At 40.1% G+C, this 16,566-nt stretch overlaps 1 protein-coding gene across 3 annotated transcripts in view; it reads right to left on the reverse strand.

Annotated features, from left to right (window-relative positions):
• Nucleotides 1-16,566, reverse strand: part of LOC126199345 (uncharacterized) — a 150,826-nt gene that overhangs the window by 64,701 nt on the left and 69,559 nt on the right. For all 3 annotated transcript variants that reach the window (XM_049936206.1, XM_049936204.1, XM_049936205.1), the window contains one exon: nt 15,922-16,314. In XM_049936206.1, coding sequence (XP_049792163.1) covers nt 15,922-16,261 — 340 coding nt within the window. In that variant the 5' untranslated portion in view covers nt 16,262-16,314. The remainder of the gene's footprint in view (nt 1-15,921; nt 16,315-16,566) is intronic.

Genomic DNA, 16,566 nt, shown 5'->3' on the forward strand with positions numbered 1-16,566 from the left:
AATAACAAATTTCAAAGTGTTCTCCAGTGGAATCCTTGACATCCTATAACGAATAAAATTAGTGACAGTCTTTCTGGGAATGCCACAACATTTGCAGACAATGAACCAAAGCTAGCCTTCTGTGACCTTGCTGCCTTCAAATACACTCCAGTGATGTCCTATGATGCAGAGAGGAGCTTTTCCATGTACAAAGCTACCCTCAGTGACAACCATTTATCTTTGAAAATGGAAAGCTGAAAATGCACTCTGTGGACCAGTGCAACTCTGCAGAAACTGAAGAGTGACAGGACGTGTTGCCTAACTTGGTATACTGACGATACTATTAAAAGGATAGACTGCTACTCAACATATAGAGGAGACAGTGAGTCACAGGTAGGCACAACAAAAAGGAGTGGTATACGTTTGAGCTTTCATCCAAAAGACCTTCTTCTCGAATTGGCCTCCTCCTAATTTGGAATACTTTAAACAAACGGTGTGCAGTAAGAACAACATGATTTCATTGTTTGTTAGTTTCAAATGTTGCAATAAGTAAGTACTATACTCACAATTTATTCAAAAGTGAACTTTGTATTGTATGGTGTACATTGAAAAAAATTAACAAGAATGTTTCTAACTAAACTTATATACAGTAATATTTTATTTTTTAAGGTCATGTTTGTATAAATTTTAAGTCAAACACTTGCTTATTTTGCTGTTTTTTAGGTCATTAAAATCTATGCCCTAGTAATCAGTGAATCAATATGAGAAGAAGTGCTTTCCATTAATTTAATAGCACATCAAATATTAGATTAACACATTCAGATTTTCAGCACAGATATAGTTGCAGTGGAGATGAAGTCGTCCTCAGAAGAACTACTCGGCTTAGTTCAGTGATAATTCAACACAGCTTAGTTCAGAATGTATGATTAACAGAAATGTTAACCAGAAATCTTACACCATTTCAACATACAAAACACCTCAATGTGATGGGCATGAACAGGGTCAGAAGTTGGGGAATCACTGACCTCATTTGAAAGGGGCCTTATTGTGTGTCTCCTTTTGGCAGGCTGCTGGAATAGCTGCCCATTTGGATCCGACAGTGAGCTGATGACGAACTGCATGGGACCATGAAGGCAGGAATACTTGTCAAGTTTCTAGTCAACCACAACTGACCACCATAATGGAGTACCACATTATTGTGCATCAGGCACACTGTAAAGCCTTCAGGTATATGCTTGCCATCTGAGAACAAGCAATGGTCCTCTTACAACATTGTTTCATCTTACATCTTTTGTCAGAGATTACCGGCAAACGGACTAGGGAATTACCATTCCATACATAGGCTACCATTCACACCAACCCTGGCCAGGAAGTGTGGACTGCTGATGGTGTTGCATTGTGTTTAGGGATGTCAAAGCTCACCACCATCCCAGATGACCATTGTCAGCAAGTATGACAACAACCTAGGGAGAGGTGCTATTCTTTCACTGTTTTGGGAAGGTTATAATGCTGCTAACCTGATTATGTCACTGCAAATCATCAGTAGCATATGCATTACTGAAGTATCATATCCTGATATTATTTTAGTTGGTGGTCTCACAGTTCAAAGACAGATGCAACACCACTGATTTCAGTTTGATACACTTCCAGATTCATTCAGATTAAATTACATTCTAGCAATGACCAGGTCTAACTATATTTTTTCATGCAATCAGCAGTTTGTTAACATGACTTTTGCCAGTAATACTCATTTGAGCAGTTCGATTTCCTGCTAGATCATCAGTAAATCAAGTTAGTGACTGAATATAATGGGTTTTAGACAGTGGCAATATTTTTACAGCACACTCCCACAAGCAATTTCTGACTGTTGAGTTTGGTGACTGTGTGTTCAGAATCTGATACATGATGACAATAATGAAATGTTCATGTTACCAATGCATAATAGTTAATTAAATAAATAAGGCAGGCTTTCAAACAATGGAAACTTGGAATATCAACAATATTAGAAAAAGGATTCTGGTCAGAGCTTCTGGTGGTAGTGGTCATGTGTGTATGAGGTGTGCATGCTTGTATAAATGCGTGTGTGTTTTCTTTGCACAAGAAGATTTCGACCAAAAGCACACTATTGTTGTGCCTGTCTGCAACTCAACGGGTCATCTTTAGGGCGAGTAGCAATCTATTCCTTCCCTAATATTATTGTTAAGCCAGACTTCGTTACTGATATGTTGTCAAAATAATTAGTGATTTTTGATGAAATTTTATTGACCGTGATTACGTGATCTGGCACAGAGATTATAGTCAGATAGTAGCTAAGTGCAGACTTTGTTACGTAGATGTTATCATATTGAAAGCTAGCTGTGGACTAATTTTCTTCAAAACGTTCACAAAGGGACAACACAATGAAAGATTCTTAACATGCAGATGTTTCTGTGTTCGTGGTTATTCCAGGACTGCTGTGGCACTATCCAGTGGTCCTATAGATAATAAATCAGTAATTATATATTACTTTATAACAATCTAAGGGCCAGATTTATTAGTCCTGTCACTCTATTGTTTAAAGCACTATTGTAGTCTAACTGTATGCTAGATATTTATAAAGGTAATAAAGTTCAAGGTCTATTTGACTGATACATTTTATACCTATGTAGTTTTTCACAAAATTTCATGTAAAAATTCCCAGGTTTTTAATTTCTCTAATTTATTCAATTTCTTAATTAGTAGGTTCAATTTAGAAATACAAGAGCAACACAAATTATAATGTCGAATGTGGGAAATAAAAAGCTTGAAAGTTCAAATATAAAAAGTTATTTCAGATGTGCCAAAACTACGTACAAATAATTTCTTAGTGAGTTTTTGGCAAAGTTAAACTTAAATTACAGACTTACCCATAAAAGAAAATGTTTTCTCCAAAGCTAACCATGCCACTGGGATTAACAGCACTAAAATAATCTAGTGAACTATGAATATTAATAAAGTACTGCCCAGTTGGAATTTTGATATTTTAGGTAAACGAGGTATTTCTGCTATCTGGCTAATAATTAAAAGAAAAATTTGTTATCCAAAGGATTAGAATGGTGGAAAACAGATTAATTCTATCTTACTACATTCCAAGACAAAGCAGTGTTACTCATGGCATCATGATGTGGAGAGCTATCAGGTATCACTTCAGGTCACAGCTGATAGTGATAAGGGAACTCTGACAGCACAATGGTAAGTCACTGACATCTCACATCCTCGTGTGCTACCTCTCATAGAACAGCATCGTGACTCCCTTCTCCCACATGACAATGCTCATGTGCATATAATATGCTTTTCTAAAACCATTTGTGTGACATTGAGGTACTCCTGTGGTCGCCAAGGTCCCCAGATCTGTCCGTGATAGAAGTGTATGAAGGGCTTGGATGGCAACTCCATTCCAGTGGCAGTGTCCATGATATAAAGGACCACTAGCATCAGGAGAGGATAAACTGCTTTATGATCTCCTTCCCAAAAGTCAGTGCATTCATCCAGGCCAGAGGGGTCTAACGTCATACTGATTAAGTGGGTTCATACTGCTAAGTTCTATGTAAATTTAACTCAATTTTGCAATTATGCAGTAACATCACATACCCTCTCAACTTGTGGGGTTTCATTCATATCCTCCTCCACTACTGAGTCCTTCACGCATTGTGTCCTTCATCAGCTTTTCATGTTCAGCAGATACCCATTACACTACACCATTCAGCTACTCCAACAGCAGAGATCAATTGAAAAGCAAAGTATGACCCAAACTTCAATATTAATTCTGTTCAGAAAGAGTGCAGACACCTTGCTTACATGAAATGAACACTTTTTCATCAAAATGAAAATAAAATATTGTATAAGTTGACAGAATTAATGAAGTGACACTTCCACGCACCGCACAGTATTCTATCACAGCAAATCGGAAAATTGTTGCTAATGGGATTTCCACATTAGTCTTTCCTAAGTTCATCAAGGATGTTATTGTAATGTGTTCCACATTTAGAAAGCTGTCATCCATATTTTACTAGGATTATTTGGGCCATATTCTGAAGCCTCAAAATAAGTAAATAATTTTTTTCCAGTAATGGGTTCACTGACATGGCACTATTCATTACTAATGCGTTTCCAGGTGTTCTGCCAAGTTGTTTCCATTTTAAGCACAATATTTCGATGACCAACCCAGCCATCCTCTTCAGGTACTGAGATATTTGCTGTTATGTGTACTCGCTACCTAGACTCCAACCAGACTGTTAGTTATTGTTGGTTTCACGCCGCTGTTTATAGCCGAGTTTGATTCCCAATCACAACTACTACACCCTTTGATACTCATCTGCTTTCCACAGCTCGTACTGATATTTTGTGAAATGCAAATTCCCTCAGTGTTTGCAACTCAGGTGGATGTGACATCCAGCGAGATATTTAACTGCCGTCCCTGTTTATTAAGTTTCTGACACTATGATAAGACTCCTTAAATATGCTGCTCCCAGAAACTTGGCATCTGCACCATGATACTTGTCTCATCATATTTCATTTCATCATTACATCTGAGGCAGTGCTCAGCAACAGCCGATTTGCCTGGTTGTTTTAGTTGGGTACATTGCCAATGTTCTTTGCATTTCTCTACAACTGTTATGATACCCTGGCCCCATAAAAGGCATGCCGAGTTCACTTGGAATGCATTACACACCTGGCTTTTGGAGACCTGACATTACAAAGAATATTTTTACCTTAGTTGAATGGAATGAAATACACTGGATGCCATGTTTCCGTAGGAGCCTACCGATCTTTCCTGGCACTGGGGCAGCATAAGGTAGATAAGCAATTTTTTGGCTTCCTTCCTCCGTCTCGGTCTCAACGTCTTTCTTAGGTGTTATCGATTTTAACTGTATCACCCATTTAATTTGATGATCTGAATATCCATTTCTTCAGCACACTTTCTGTTGGCGTTTTAATTCTTGGACCAGAGTCTTTAGCACTGAATTTCTTTCGGGTAGATGATGATGGTTCAAGGTCTGGAGGCAGAAGTCAGTGTGTGTGGGATTTCTATATACATGGTAACCCAGGGATCCACCCATTCTTCTCTTAAGTAACAGTCAAGAGAATTTGTGTTTCATGGTATATCAGTGCAAGTTCTGAAAAACAAAAGGACCTCAAAGGGGACAGTGTGCCTGGGAACTGAACTTGGCTATAGATAGCAGCATGAACACAATACTTGTTCACAGTCTGATTGGAGTCCAAGCAGCAAATACACACAACAGTAAAACTCGCAGCACTTGACAAAGACAGCTGGGTCGGTCATCAAAATATTGTGTACAAAATCGAAACAAACTGGCAGAACACCCAGAAAGAGGCTATTTATTAATAGCACATACAAAATCTGTGATATCATTATGATAACATCAATTGGCTGACAGTATCAATCCATTCGAACCATGGTATTTATAACACTTAACTGAACAACAGGAACATATACTTTCTTCATCACATTTAAAGAAGTTAAGTAACACAAAATTCAAATGAACATAAAATCCAAACATGTAACTGCATCATGGGGCAGACTGTTAGTAACCACATCAATGCTGATAAGTTATCCACAGAAAAAAAACTTGATAACCAAAAGGTGGGTATTAAATAATGTCAACTGGGACTTTTTGCACACAGCATTGCAGAAGAACTATTGATGTGAGTCAGTGTTGGTCATCTGCTGCACTCGGTGCAACAGAGCCGTGCTTTTCTGCAAAGATCCACCTGAAGTCTTGCAAAGAGCACAGCATATAATTTGATCTAGGTTAATATTATATAATAATGCAGTGATTTTTGTGCTTTTGGAGAGGGCGTAGTACCTAATCCCAATTCTGAGAAATGGCAGCAATGGAGGTTATTTGCCTCTCAGTTTCAATTGAACCAAGTCGGTACTGTATCAGCTTCGAATAGGCTGATGAGATGCTAATGGAACACAGCAAGATGTAGAGAATTTCGAAATTAAAATATTCTGCTGAATGGATAGCAATCAACTTGGCAGTCTGTTGTTAAATTGTAACTAACCTATTCACTACCACAGGACACCTAGAATAAGAAATGATGACCATTTAAAAAAGCTAAACACTACACAAGTCTCCACCCCTGAAATTTTGAAGTCAGAAATATGTAAGTAAACAGAAATGAAAATGAATGGTTGGTTGATTAGGGGCTAAGAGACTAAACAATAAGATCATCAGCCCCTCAATCCAACAACAGTTCACCTGGAATTAGCGATGGCCACGAAGTTGGTTGGTTGGTTGGTTGGTTGTTTGGGGAAGGAGACCAGACAGCGTGGTCATCGGTCTCATCGGAGTAGGGAAGTATGGGGAAGGAAGTCGGCCGTGCCCTTTCAGAGGAACCATCCCGGCATTTGCCTGGAGTGATTTAGGGAAATCACGGAAAACCTAAATCAGGATGGCCGGACGCGGGATTGAACCGTCGTCCTCCCGAATGCGAGTCCAGTGTCTAACCACTGCGCCACCTCGCTCGGTCTGGCCACGAAGTACGTATTCTGATGATGAAAGTACATAGCTACGGGAAGACCAAGGCATAGAAGGCAATATTGATGCCAGAGCTGATAAAGAATTTATGGAAAAGTATCAGGCTGATAATACGTAGGCCAGAGAAGATAAGGTGTCACCCAGGGTTCAAAAGGTGTTAAAGAGCAACCACTATTCAGCAGGTTGCTGTCTCTAATATAGAAAATAGGGTGCAGCAGAAAAGGAGACAAACTGCATCCAAAAGTAATTAAAACATACTAAGACAGGGACGAATGAGTGAGCTGGACAAGGAGATACAGTCAGTAGTCCCCCAGTCCCAGCATGTGGCAGCAAATGCTCCAACCCAACCCACCTCACTCCTGATCCAAAGGTAGCTTGAAACCTTAAGCCTGAAAATAAAAGCTGCTTCCACGCATCATCTTTCAACATTTGATTCAAAGAATATGGAAGGCTATGCTTAGCATGGAGGGCCAGAAGAAGTGGGCATTGCACCAGGATGTGAGCGACTGCCTATATGGCTCCAAAACTACACTGTGAGGATGACTCGTTACATGAAATAAAATTATGGGTTAGCCTGGTACGACCAACACAGAGACGAAAAGACAGTGAATTCTTTCTGGGAGGAACAGAAGAAATACCGCCATGCAGCCCTAGTCTTCTTGACAGTGTGGAGTTTATTAAAGGAGGCAGTAGACAACCAGATGTCATTCCAGAGTTAGTAGAAGTCTTATTTGCATCCACAAATCTGCAATTGCAATCAGCAAAGCAAATGGGAGGGGGGGGGGGGGAGGCGAGTAATCACTCCGCTAACAAAATGGTCAGCCAGTTCATTCTCAGAATACCCACATGACTTGGGATGCTAAGAGAAAGGCAACCAAGCAGTCAGTATGATTACATTTAGTGAGAAGGTCACGTATAACAGAGACCACGAAGCGACAAGAGTAACATCGGTCATTGACCTGAAGGCTGTTCATTGAGTCACTACATGTTAAGACATGGTCAAAACAGGGCTCTGTTAATGGCTATCAGCTCTGGTGTAAAAACACCTCGTATTCCTGGCAACAAATGGTGTTCTTGACTGGCAGGGAATGTAAAAACACTTCTTTTCAATGATTTTATAGCCTACAGTGTAAACAATGGAGCACCCTGAAGCTCCTGAAGAAGTGAACATAACAGACACCAATGGTGACAATATACTTTAGGAACTCAAAATAGTTCGATCCTAATTCATGCCCTTGGCACCAACGAAGCATGGTGTGAACAAAAAATGGGGAGCAAAGATCTGGGCAGAGGGCTGCGAGATGCATTCCAACTGGTAAACCACCTGATGGATCAGAAGGTCAGTATCTCTAACACACAAAAAGATTGGTACATGCTGGATGATCAGCAACTGTCAAATGGTAACTGCATAGTAGCCCAAGAGTTGATGCAGCCAGAATTGAAGAGGTAAGATTTCCTCTTCAGGGAGGAGACTGTATACAGGAGAAGTCTGGAAGGCCCCAGATACCAAATGACTCCCTTGGAGCTGGCATTCAGCTGTGGATATTTAGTGGGAGCTGTACCAAATGCAAAAGTTGTCACCATACAGAGGGGTGACCAGTGGCTCAACAGAGATCACTCACCCATTGATGGCGACGAGGAGGAATGTCACACTTGGCATGGAGCCCTGTGGAATACTGTTCTTCTGGATCTGTGAAGGGCTGAGAGAAGTACGAACTCCAACCCAAAATAACTGATGGGATAAAAACTGATGAATAAAAATCGGTAGGGAGCCTCGAAAGCCTCAATTTTGGATGGTCAGTAAAAGTGATGGCACCAAGTGGTGTCTTATGGCCTATGAAGTCAAAACAAATTTTGGCGAGGTGCTGGCATTTAGAAAAAGCCTGTTGGATTGTTGTTTCCAACTAGACCAAATGGTAGGTTGTGGAGCATTCTTCCTGGAAACCACACTAATAGGGAAACAAAAGGCCACGAGACTCCAGAATCCACCATTATCTGTGGGCAATCACCATTTTAAGCAGTTTGCAGTGCATTTTGGTGAGGCTAATCATTTGGTAGATGTCAAGAAACATTGGGTTTTTGCCTTGCTTTGGGATTAGAATGACAATACTATTTCGCATTCTGAATGTAAGACACTTTCAAGCTAAATATGGTTGAAGACCCTGAGAGGATGCAGCTTTTGAGTGACATTCAGTTGTTGGATCATCTGATTATGAATTACTGAATCAGTGTCAGGGGCTGCACTAAGAGAAGACATAGGATCCTGCAGCAGTTCCCTGTCAGTGAGAGGTTCATTATATGAACTTTGCTAGGCAGGGATAGGAGGATAGTGGGGGAATGTGTGTGTGTGTGGGGGGGGGGGAGGAGGGGGGCTGAGAAACATAGAGGATGGCTGCAATTTGCCATTTCTGCAGTAGAAATGTAGCCAGATAAGATGAGGGCACCAATGCTGTCACAAAATGGATCACACAATGTTCAGCAAGAACCAACACACTGACAAATACCAACCTGAAAGACATGACCTAGAAAGTTGTTGATTGTTGGCAGCCCAGAAGACCTTGGGTGTTTAACCCACACCTGGCATGAAAAGGCATACATCCCAAGTGGATATAGCACTCCCAGCCTTCCTTCTTACTATATTTAGCAAGAAGTTACTTAGAACTGTTAAGGTTGGTCTTTGAAGTATGTCACTTTAAACATTGCAGGGCTCTTTGGCAATCTTTAATAGCCTATTACTATGTCTTCAGTCCACCGTGGAAGTGGCTGGTGGTAGAGGAGGACCTATGGAAAGCTGAACAGCAATTCCAGCAGTGTAAGTGACGACATTGCAGATGTCTTGCACAACCTCGTCGATGTAATCTGACAGAGAGGGGGCAAAAGTAATAGCACAGGCTTACAATTGCCAGCTGGCTTTTCTGAGGACCCAGTATGGTAATCAGTCCATATGATGGTGGCAAGAAAGCTACAGAATCACTGGGAAGTGGCCACTGTCACAAAGCTAGCCATGAAGTGAGCAATGGAGTAAAGCAATGAGGCTGAATGAGGAGATCTTTAGCTAAATAGCTGAAAAGCATTGAAGTGGGTAGGAGTGCTATCATTGAGGAGAGAGAGATCATAGTCAGTATGATGTAATCAAATAGAAGGCTCCTACCAGATGAAGCAGTACAGTGATACTGTATCCCACAGGGTGTGGTGCCCACTGAAATCGTCAAGCAGGGGAAAAAGGGGGGGGAAGTAACTGAATTAAGGTTGTCAACTCAAGATAATTGGTCTACCTGGAGGTATATAAACATTGCAAATGGTGACTACTGTGGTGATCTGCACTCTCACCACTATAGCTTGCATCATAGTACGAAGGAGAATCCACTCACTGACCACATCTGTGTAAAACAATGTATTGACCCTTCCAGACGACCTCTCAGAGCCAGCACAGTTCCGACATAATGAATGGTAACTACAGAGCATTGGGGAATGGTCATCAGTGAAGTGCATTTCTTGTAACACAATGCAAATTGCAGAAGAGGAGGAAATAAGGTGCTGTAATTCTGGCAGGTGACAGTAATATTCATGACAGTTACACTGAATTATCACATTACAGGTGTCCAGGTTAGATGTGAAGGGGCCAGGACAACTTGTCATGGCCCTGGCTCATTGCCTGTCACAGATGAGGTTGGAACCACATCAATGAGCACTGATTTGGAACCTGGTAGAAATGGGAGGGGAGGGGGGGGGGGTGATCTGGTGCCTTCAGGGTCACTAGAGCAGCTTTGTAACAATCTTCCTCCTCCTCCTCCTCTTCTTCCGCACCTCATGCCGGGATTCTTGCGAGGGCTTATACACAGAGAGTGTGGGGACAGACGAAGAGTGACAGCCCTGGGATTTGCTAGTTGCAGTTCTTTCAGCCACTGTCTGGCATTGGGCCCCTGATCTGAGGGAGAGGGGTCCTGAGGGGAGACTTGTCACCAAGAGATGCCAGAGGAGGAAGCTGCTCCTCCAGTCAGTTGCAGGAAGTGATTCCCAAAGATAGTGCCATGGGAACCATAAGAAAGGTGGGTGGTGGAGAAATGATTTTGAAAAATTTGTAGTAGTGGGAGTGATAGACGTGACTTTTAGTATGCGACACGTGGTCAGTAGATTTATGTTCTGTATTTTCTTTTCTTTCTTGAAAACTGGGCAAACCGGTGAACTTTGAGGCTGGTATTCCATGCAAATAACAGACAAAGATGGTTGTTCAAAATGACTACTTTATTCCAATGATTGTCTGCAGTTACCACATTTTGGGTCCATCGTGCAGCACAATGACATATGACTAAAGCAAAAGCATTGGAAGCACCTCATGGGCAGTGGGACGTAAGGTTTCACGTCACACTAATACGCTGTGATTAACTTTTTTCAGGAGGACATTCCCTTCAAAGGATAAAATAAAGGTACCTGTATCTATTCTATTATCCTTGGGACCTTTTTTTCGACATGTTGCACACCATGTACACCTTGCCTTTCAAAATAAGTCTGTAGCTCCTCGACCGTTTGGACTGTAAGGTCTTGGTGGAAGATAATTCTTTTGACTATATTCAAATTCTTCTGTGGAGAAGAATGGTATGTCACTCCAGACATTTACATGCCTGAAGAGCTATAGATTGCACAGCAAAGGATGTTTTAATCAATGGTGATCCATTGCGCATTTTTCCCAATGACTCAACTTCTCCAAATTTGTCTTCTTTATGTTACATAAAAAATAATTGCTTTGTCACAGTAAAAGTATCGTCATCAGCTTGAATACATACCAAGTAATGGATAAAATGTTTTGCTTCTAGACGTATGGTTTGTCCCTCTTCCCAGTGGGTGGCAATAGAAGGGAAAGAAGTAGGATTATAACTATCCACATTGTAGTATCTATACCAGTCTGATGAGATGGCCAGATCAGAAAGGATAGTGTTTTAACAGGTCATTTTATGTAATCTCACAGGGGATGATAAGGTGACCATTTCAGAATTTAGTCATATTTGCTACAGGGATACCTATGTGTCTTAACAGTAAAACTGCCAAACAGCTCCGTCCTAACTCTAATTGGTTTTGAAAAATTCCAGTTTGAAGGCTCATCAAGGGACTGTACCCAGTCATTAGCCAGGCACCAGTTTCCTATTTTCAGAGATCTACTACTTAGTAATCAGTTGGCCTACAAACCTCAATTCTTTAGGCATCTAGTATGTAGGCCAGTAAGTTGATACAATGTATAAGAAGTAGGATACATCATTCACACTTTTTATAAAAATGTTGAAAAACATACATTTGCCATGGTGTGCTTTAAATTCATGATTTCTTAAAAAAAAGTATAACTCTGAACAGGAAAACAGTACAGACCTCAGCTTGAGCACTGTAACACTTCTTCCTAGAACTAAGCATAAATAACAATGAAAAGCATTTGGCATTACAATTAATAGTTTCCACCCTTTCTTAAAGACAACTCCATCAGAAAAAAAATCAAATTTGATGAACTTTAAAGCCCAAGGGGTGTACATAGACACTGAATCTCAACTTGATATTTTGGTTGGTTGGTTGGTTGGTTTGGGGAAGGAGACCAGACAGCGTGGTCATCGGTCTCATCGGATTAGGGAAGGATGGCGAAGGAAGTCGGCCGTGCCCTTTCAGAGGAACCATCCCGGCATTTGCCTGGAGTGAATTAGGGAAATCACAGAAAACCTAAATCAGGATGGCCTCACGCGGGATTGAACCGTCGTCCTCCCGAATGCGAGTCCAGTGTCTAACCACTGCGCCACCTCGCTCGGTACTTGATATTTTGCTGAAATGTTTATGTATCTGGCAGGTGCATAGAAGAATATCTTATCTCACTTTATTCATGAAAATGCCACTTATAATGTATCATCCACATTCAACACTACAGGGAAGTGGTAAATAAAAACCATGTGGGTCCTTGAAAAATTGTACCTAAAATAAATGTGGTTGACCTGTAAGTCAGGACTGTAAACAGGTGGGAGCTGAAAACAGTTACCAATCATTTCTCTTAAAGTAGTTCACAGTTAAATGTCTTTTCAGTGTAAGGAATTACTAGAGGTAGCTGGGGGGGGGGGCAACAAACATGGTGATATATCCTAATTCTGTTACTGTAAACTAAAAAGACAACTGCATTGAAATAAAAGAAAATATGTAAGCAATAATAACATATTATTAATTTTTTACACATGTAATGGAGTATATAGACAAAAAAATTCTACAAAGAACAGTGTCACAAAATAATTCAAATACAAAGAAGGAAAATGTATTTTTAAAACTCTTCTATCTTGCATGTAACAATTTTTTCATTGACATCTTGTTCCAGAAATTAAATAAGTGGACTTAAATGTAAGAAATATTATCTTTTCATAGAGCTTATTGTGAAGTTTATACAACTATGCACTGTAATGTGTAATGATGTGACATCCACCTTGCATATAACACTGGAAAAGGGAACCCAGATACCATCTTTCCTATTGGGTCGTGAAAGGAATTGTGGTTTAGCAGAAGATATGCTGTTAATCTCAACATCTCAAAATTCATGTGATAACAGGGAAATGTGTTCTATGTAGAGTTTTCATTGTATTTGAAAGCCACATACTACGCCAGTTGCAGCTGTTCCAACAAAGCATTTTCACAAGCTGCTATAGCAACATTGGCCCCATTCGGATCTGTTGAGAGTCCCTTCATTCGAGGTGTTTTACAATGACTAGAAATGCATGGTGCAATCTTTTTCCTCTGTTCCAAGGAACCTTCATATAATTTGATCTTCTACAAAGAAACAGTGAATGTCTTATTTTGTGGCGTATCTTCTGCACAACTTTTTCAGATTAACTAAAATAAGTCTTTCTCTGCATTTGATCCTTACTGTTATCTACCATAATGGAGACAGTCTTTCCTTCCTGCACAAAGCATTGAAAAATTGTCATTTTCATAAAACATCACTACATCTTGATTCACAGTTTCAGATTAACATCTTTTGGCCACTCCTGCATTCTGGAGAAGGAATTACACCACTAGTGTCTTTAACTTTTTTAGCTTCCTGTATCATTTGCTCTGTGACACCAAAAGTAGCTGTTACCCGGACAATGCACCACAAAGGTGGAGAAAGTGTTACAACTTGCATCTGTTCATTACTTCAGCCTACATCATTCTCTCAGATAAAGGTGAGACTGAATATGTCTCAGGAACATCAACTGTATATGATAACGTATCACCTATGCCTGAGGTACAGGCAGGTTGGTTGAATGATTTGAATGAAGGGACCAAATAGCGAGGTCATCGATCCCATTGGTCAGGGAAGGATGGCGAGGAAGTGAGCTGTGCCCTTTCAAAGGAATCATCCTGGCATTTGCCTGAAGCGATTTAGGGAAATCACAGAAAACGTAAATCAGGATGGCTGGGTGCGGATCTGAAGCATCATCCTCCCAAATGAGAGTCCAGTGTGCTAACCACTATGCCACCTCGCTTGGTGGTCCAGGCAGAATTAATCTCATTTCATTCATTGTTAAGGTGCTATTCCAGTATACTTAATGGCAGTACTGATGCCAGTTTATAAGGGGAATAACATTGGGCTGAGGCTTAAATTGGAATTTGTTTCAGGGAGGGAAACGTACTAGGGTAGTCCATGCAGCTGTGCTAGCCAGAGTGCCAGTGTGGTGCAACGGACAGCAAAACTGCCTAGTACACAGGAGACCCGGGTTCAAATCTCAGGGCTGGTACAAATTTTAATTCATTGCTTCAGTTTACATTGTAGAAAAACTAGGTGTTCAGTCCAATATTTGAAGATGGGGAATATAAGAGACCTGTCAATTTAGAATACTGCTTCCACACAGAATATTCAGATTGTGTTAGGAAGAAGATATGTCATATGCCTCCATCCCTCACAACAACATACATTTCTGCAAAATTTCCTCTTTTATTAGAGTGCACCCATCTTGCTGCAGACCAGCGATCAGTAGTGTCAAATTGACTTTTTAATCTTTTCTCATGGATCATAAAAAGGCTAGTGATCCTTGCTAAAATCTGAATACTGAGGAATTGAAGAGAGCTGATCCTGATCAGTCAGTTAATAGTTTTCTTGCCAGTACTTGCACTATTTTGTAGCACAGTCTGTTTGTACACATCAAAAACATCTTTAGCTGTGCTTTTGTGCCTTCGAACATATAAGAAGAGAAGGTGGTTATTACAAAAGTTTTTATGCAAAAAGTACGTGTAAATCAGTCCATTCTCTGTCCTACTTCCAATGGGTAGTTTTGATGTCTTATTGCCATCAAATGAAACTGATTACAACCAATCTGCAAAGTCACACAACTATAGAAATCATCAATCCCTCCAGCCATAAACGCTAGTAGATGAATCCTGATAGTGCAGCTGCTTCTTTATTCCAGTAGCTCCTTATTTGGCCCCAGAAGGCTGAGTGGACACATTCTGTGATCTCCCTACCACATAACAAATCTGAGAATGAACTGGGAATCAAACTGGGGACCTTCCACACCAAAGTCAGTGACCCTAATCATTCAGATACAGGAGGGGATCTTACATACTATTTGGGTAACAATTTTGAAAAGGGAAGTTGGAAGGAATAAATCACCTACAGCACCACTAGGAGAGGGGATTGAGAGTGGGAAGGGGATGGCACAGGAAACCAATTAAAAAAAATGACAGATTCACATAAAATGCCTTCAGGGACCTTGGCTGATAGCAGACAGTTTCAATGACATTTCAGCCCTACTGCTGGAAATGGGAGTGACAAAAATAACTAACAAGGTAACACTGTCTGATTACATACTGATATAATAAAAAGTACTCCGACCCATACACTTTATAGTGTGACAGATGCCATACAAATTTACTGGAGGGATCTCTAGGATGTGTAATTTGTCCACACATGATGTTACTTTCAAAATCGCCATGTAACAATTTTCCAGATAATGGTTATAAGTTGGACAGCATTACCAACTGGGATTAACAGAAGATCAGTGCAGTTGTCATAAGCTTCTTTAGCCTATCAAAGACAGCTGAAAGGCATTGCACGTCACATAAGAATTTACTCCTAAAATTCCAAGAGTGTACAATCCAAAGAAAGTTAAGAAACACTTTATACTTCATCACACGTCTTGAATAAAGTACATGTTAGTAAAATAAGGAATGTATCGGTTTACACAGACATGTACTATCAGCAAATCTATTCATCCACCACTGTAGGGATAGCTGAATGGGAAACGAGAAAAATTACACTGTTATACTACATAATCTACCACTTTACACCTTGCTTTTACTGGTAAATGTGTAGATATAGAAGTATTGATAAAAAGGAACCAAAAATGGTCTTGGTGAAATCCGATATTTATACCACAAACCAACAGAAAAAGATTGTGTATAAGGTATGAAACTGTTTACTAACCTGACTCATACATCAGATTTTTCATGTGTGCACTTCTCACTATAATTCTCTCAGCTGCTATGTATCTCAATTCATGCACTTCTTCAGATGTTAATGGAGAAAGTTTTTGTATTCTGATATGCGAAGGCAGTTCTTCTGTTGCAATAATTGCACCAGTTTTGTCAAGCAAAGGTTTCCCCGAATTATCTCCAGCACAGTACACTTTCATTGTATCATATAAAAATTGATTTTTTAAAAAAATGTGCTGACGTTTCTTCAGTGTTTTCAGTTGCTGAATGATAGTTTCTTCTTTTTCTTTTGATAGGCCTGAGACAGATATACGGCTCATCAAATTCTTCATTATGGCAGCAAAATCTGGTGATTTTTCAACATCTGGATTTGATGGCAAGAGACCTGTTAAAGAAGAAGACAAGTTTTGAAAACAGCATGAATATTTTTTCCATGAAGAATTACTGCAGTTGCTGTCAGTTGTCTAATGCTGTGGTAGTTAATCTGGTCCCTATCAACCACTAGTGGACATTCCAGCTTTCAGGGTAGGCGGTAGATTTTTCAAAACATTTTCAATATGTTTTCACAAATCATCATCATCATCATCATCATTATCATTACTATTATTATTATTATTATTAGTAGTAGTAGTAGTAG

The sequence above is a fragment of the Schistocerca nitens genome, chromosome 8 (genome assembly GCF_023898315.1).
Source record: "Schistocerca nitens isolate TAMUIC-IGC-003100 chromosome 8, iqSchNite1.1, whole genome shotgun sequence".
Classification (NCBI taxonomy): domain Eukaryota; kingdom Metazoa; phylum Arthropoda; class Insecta; order Orthoptera; family Acrididae; genus Schistocerca; species Schistocerca nitens.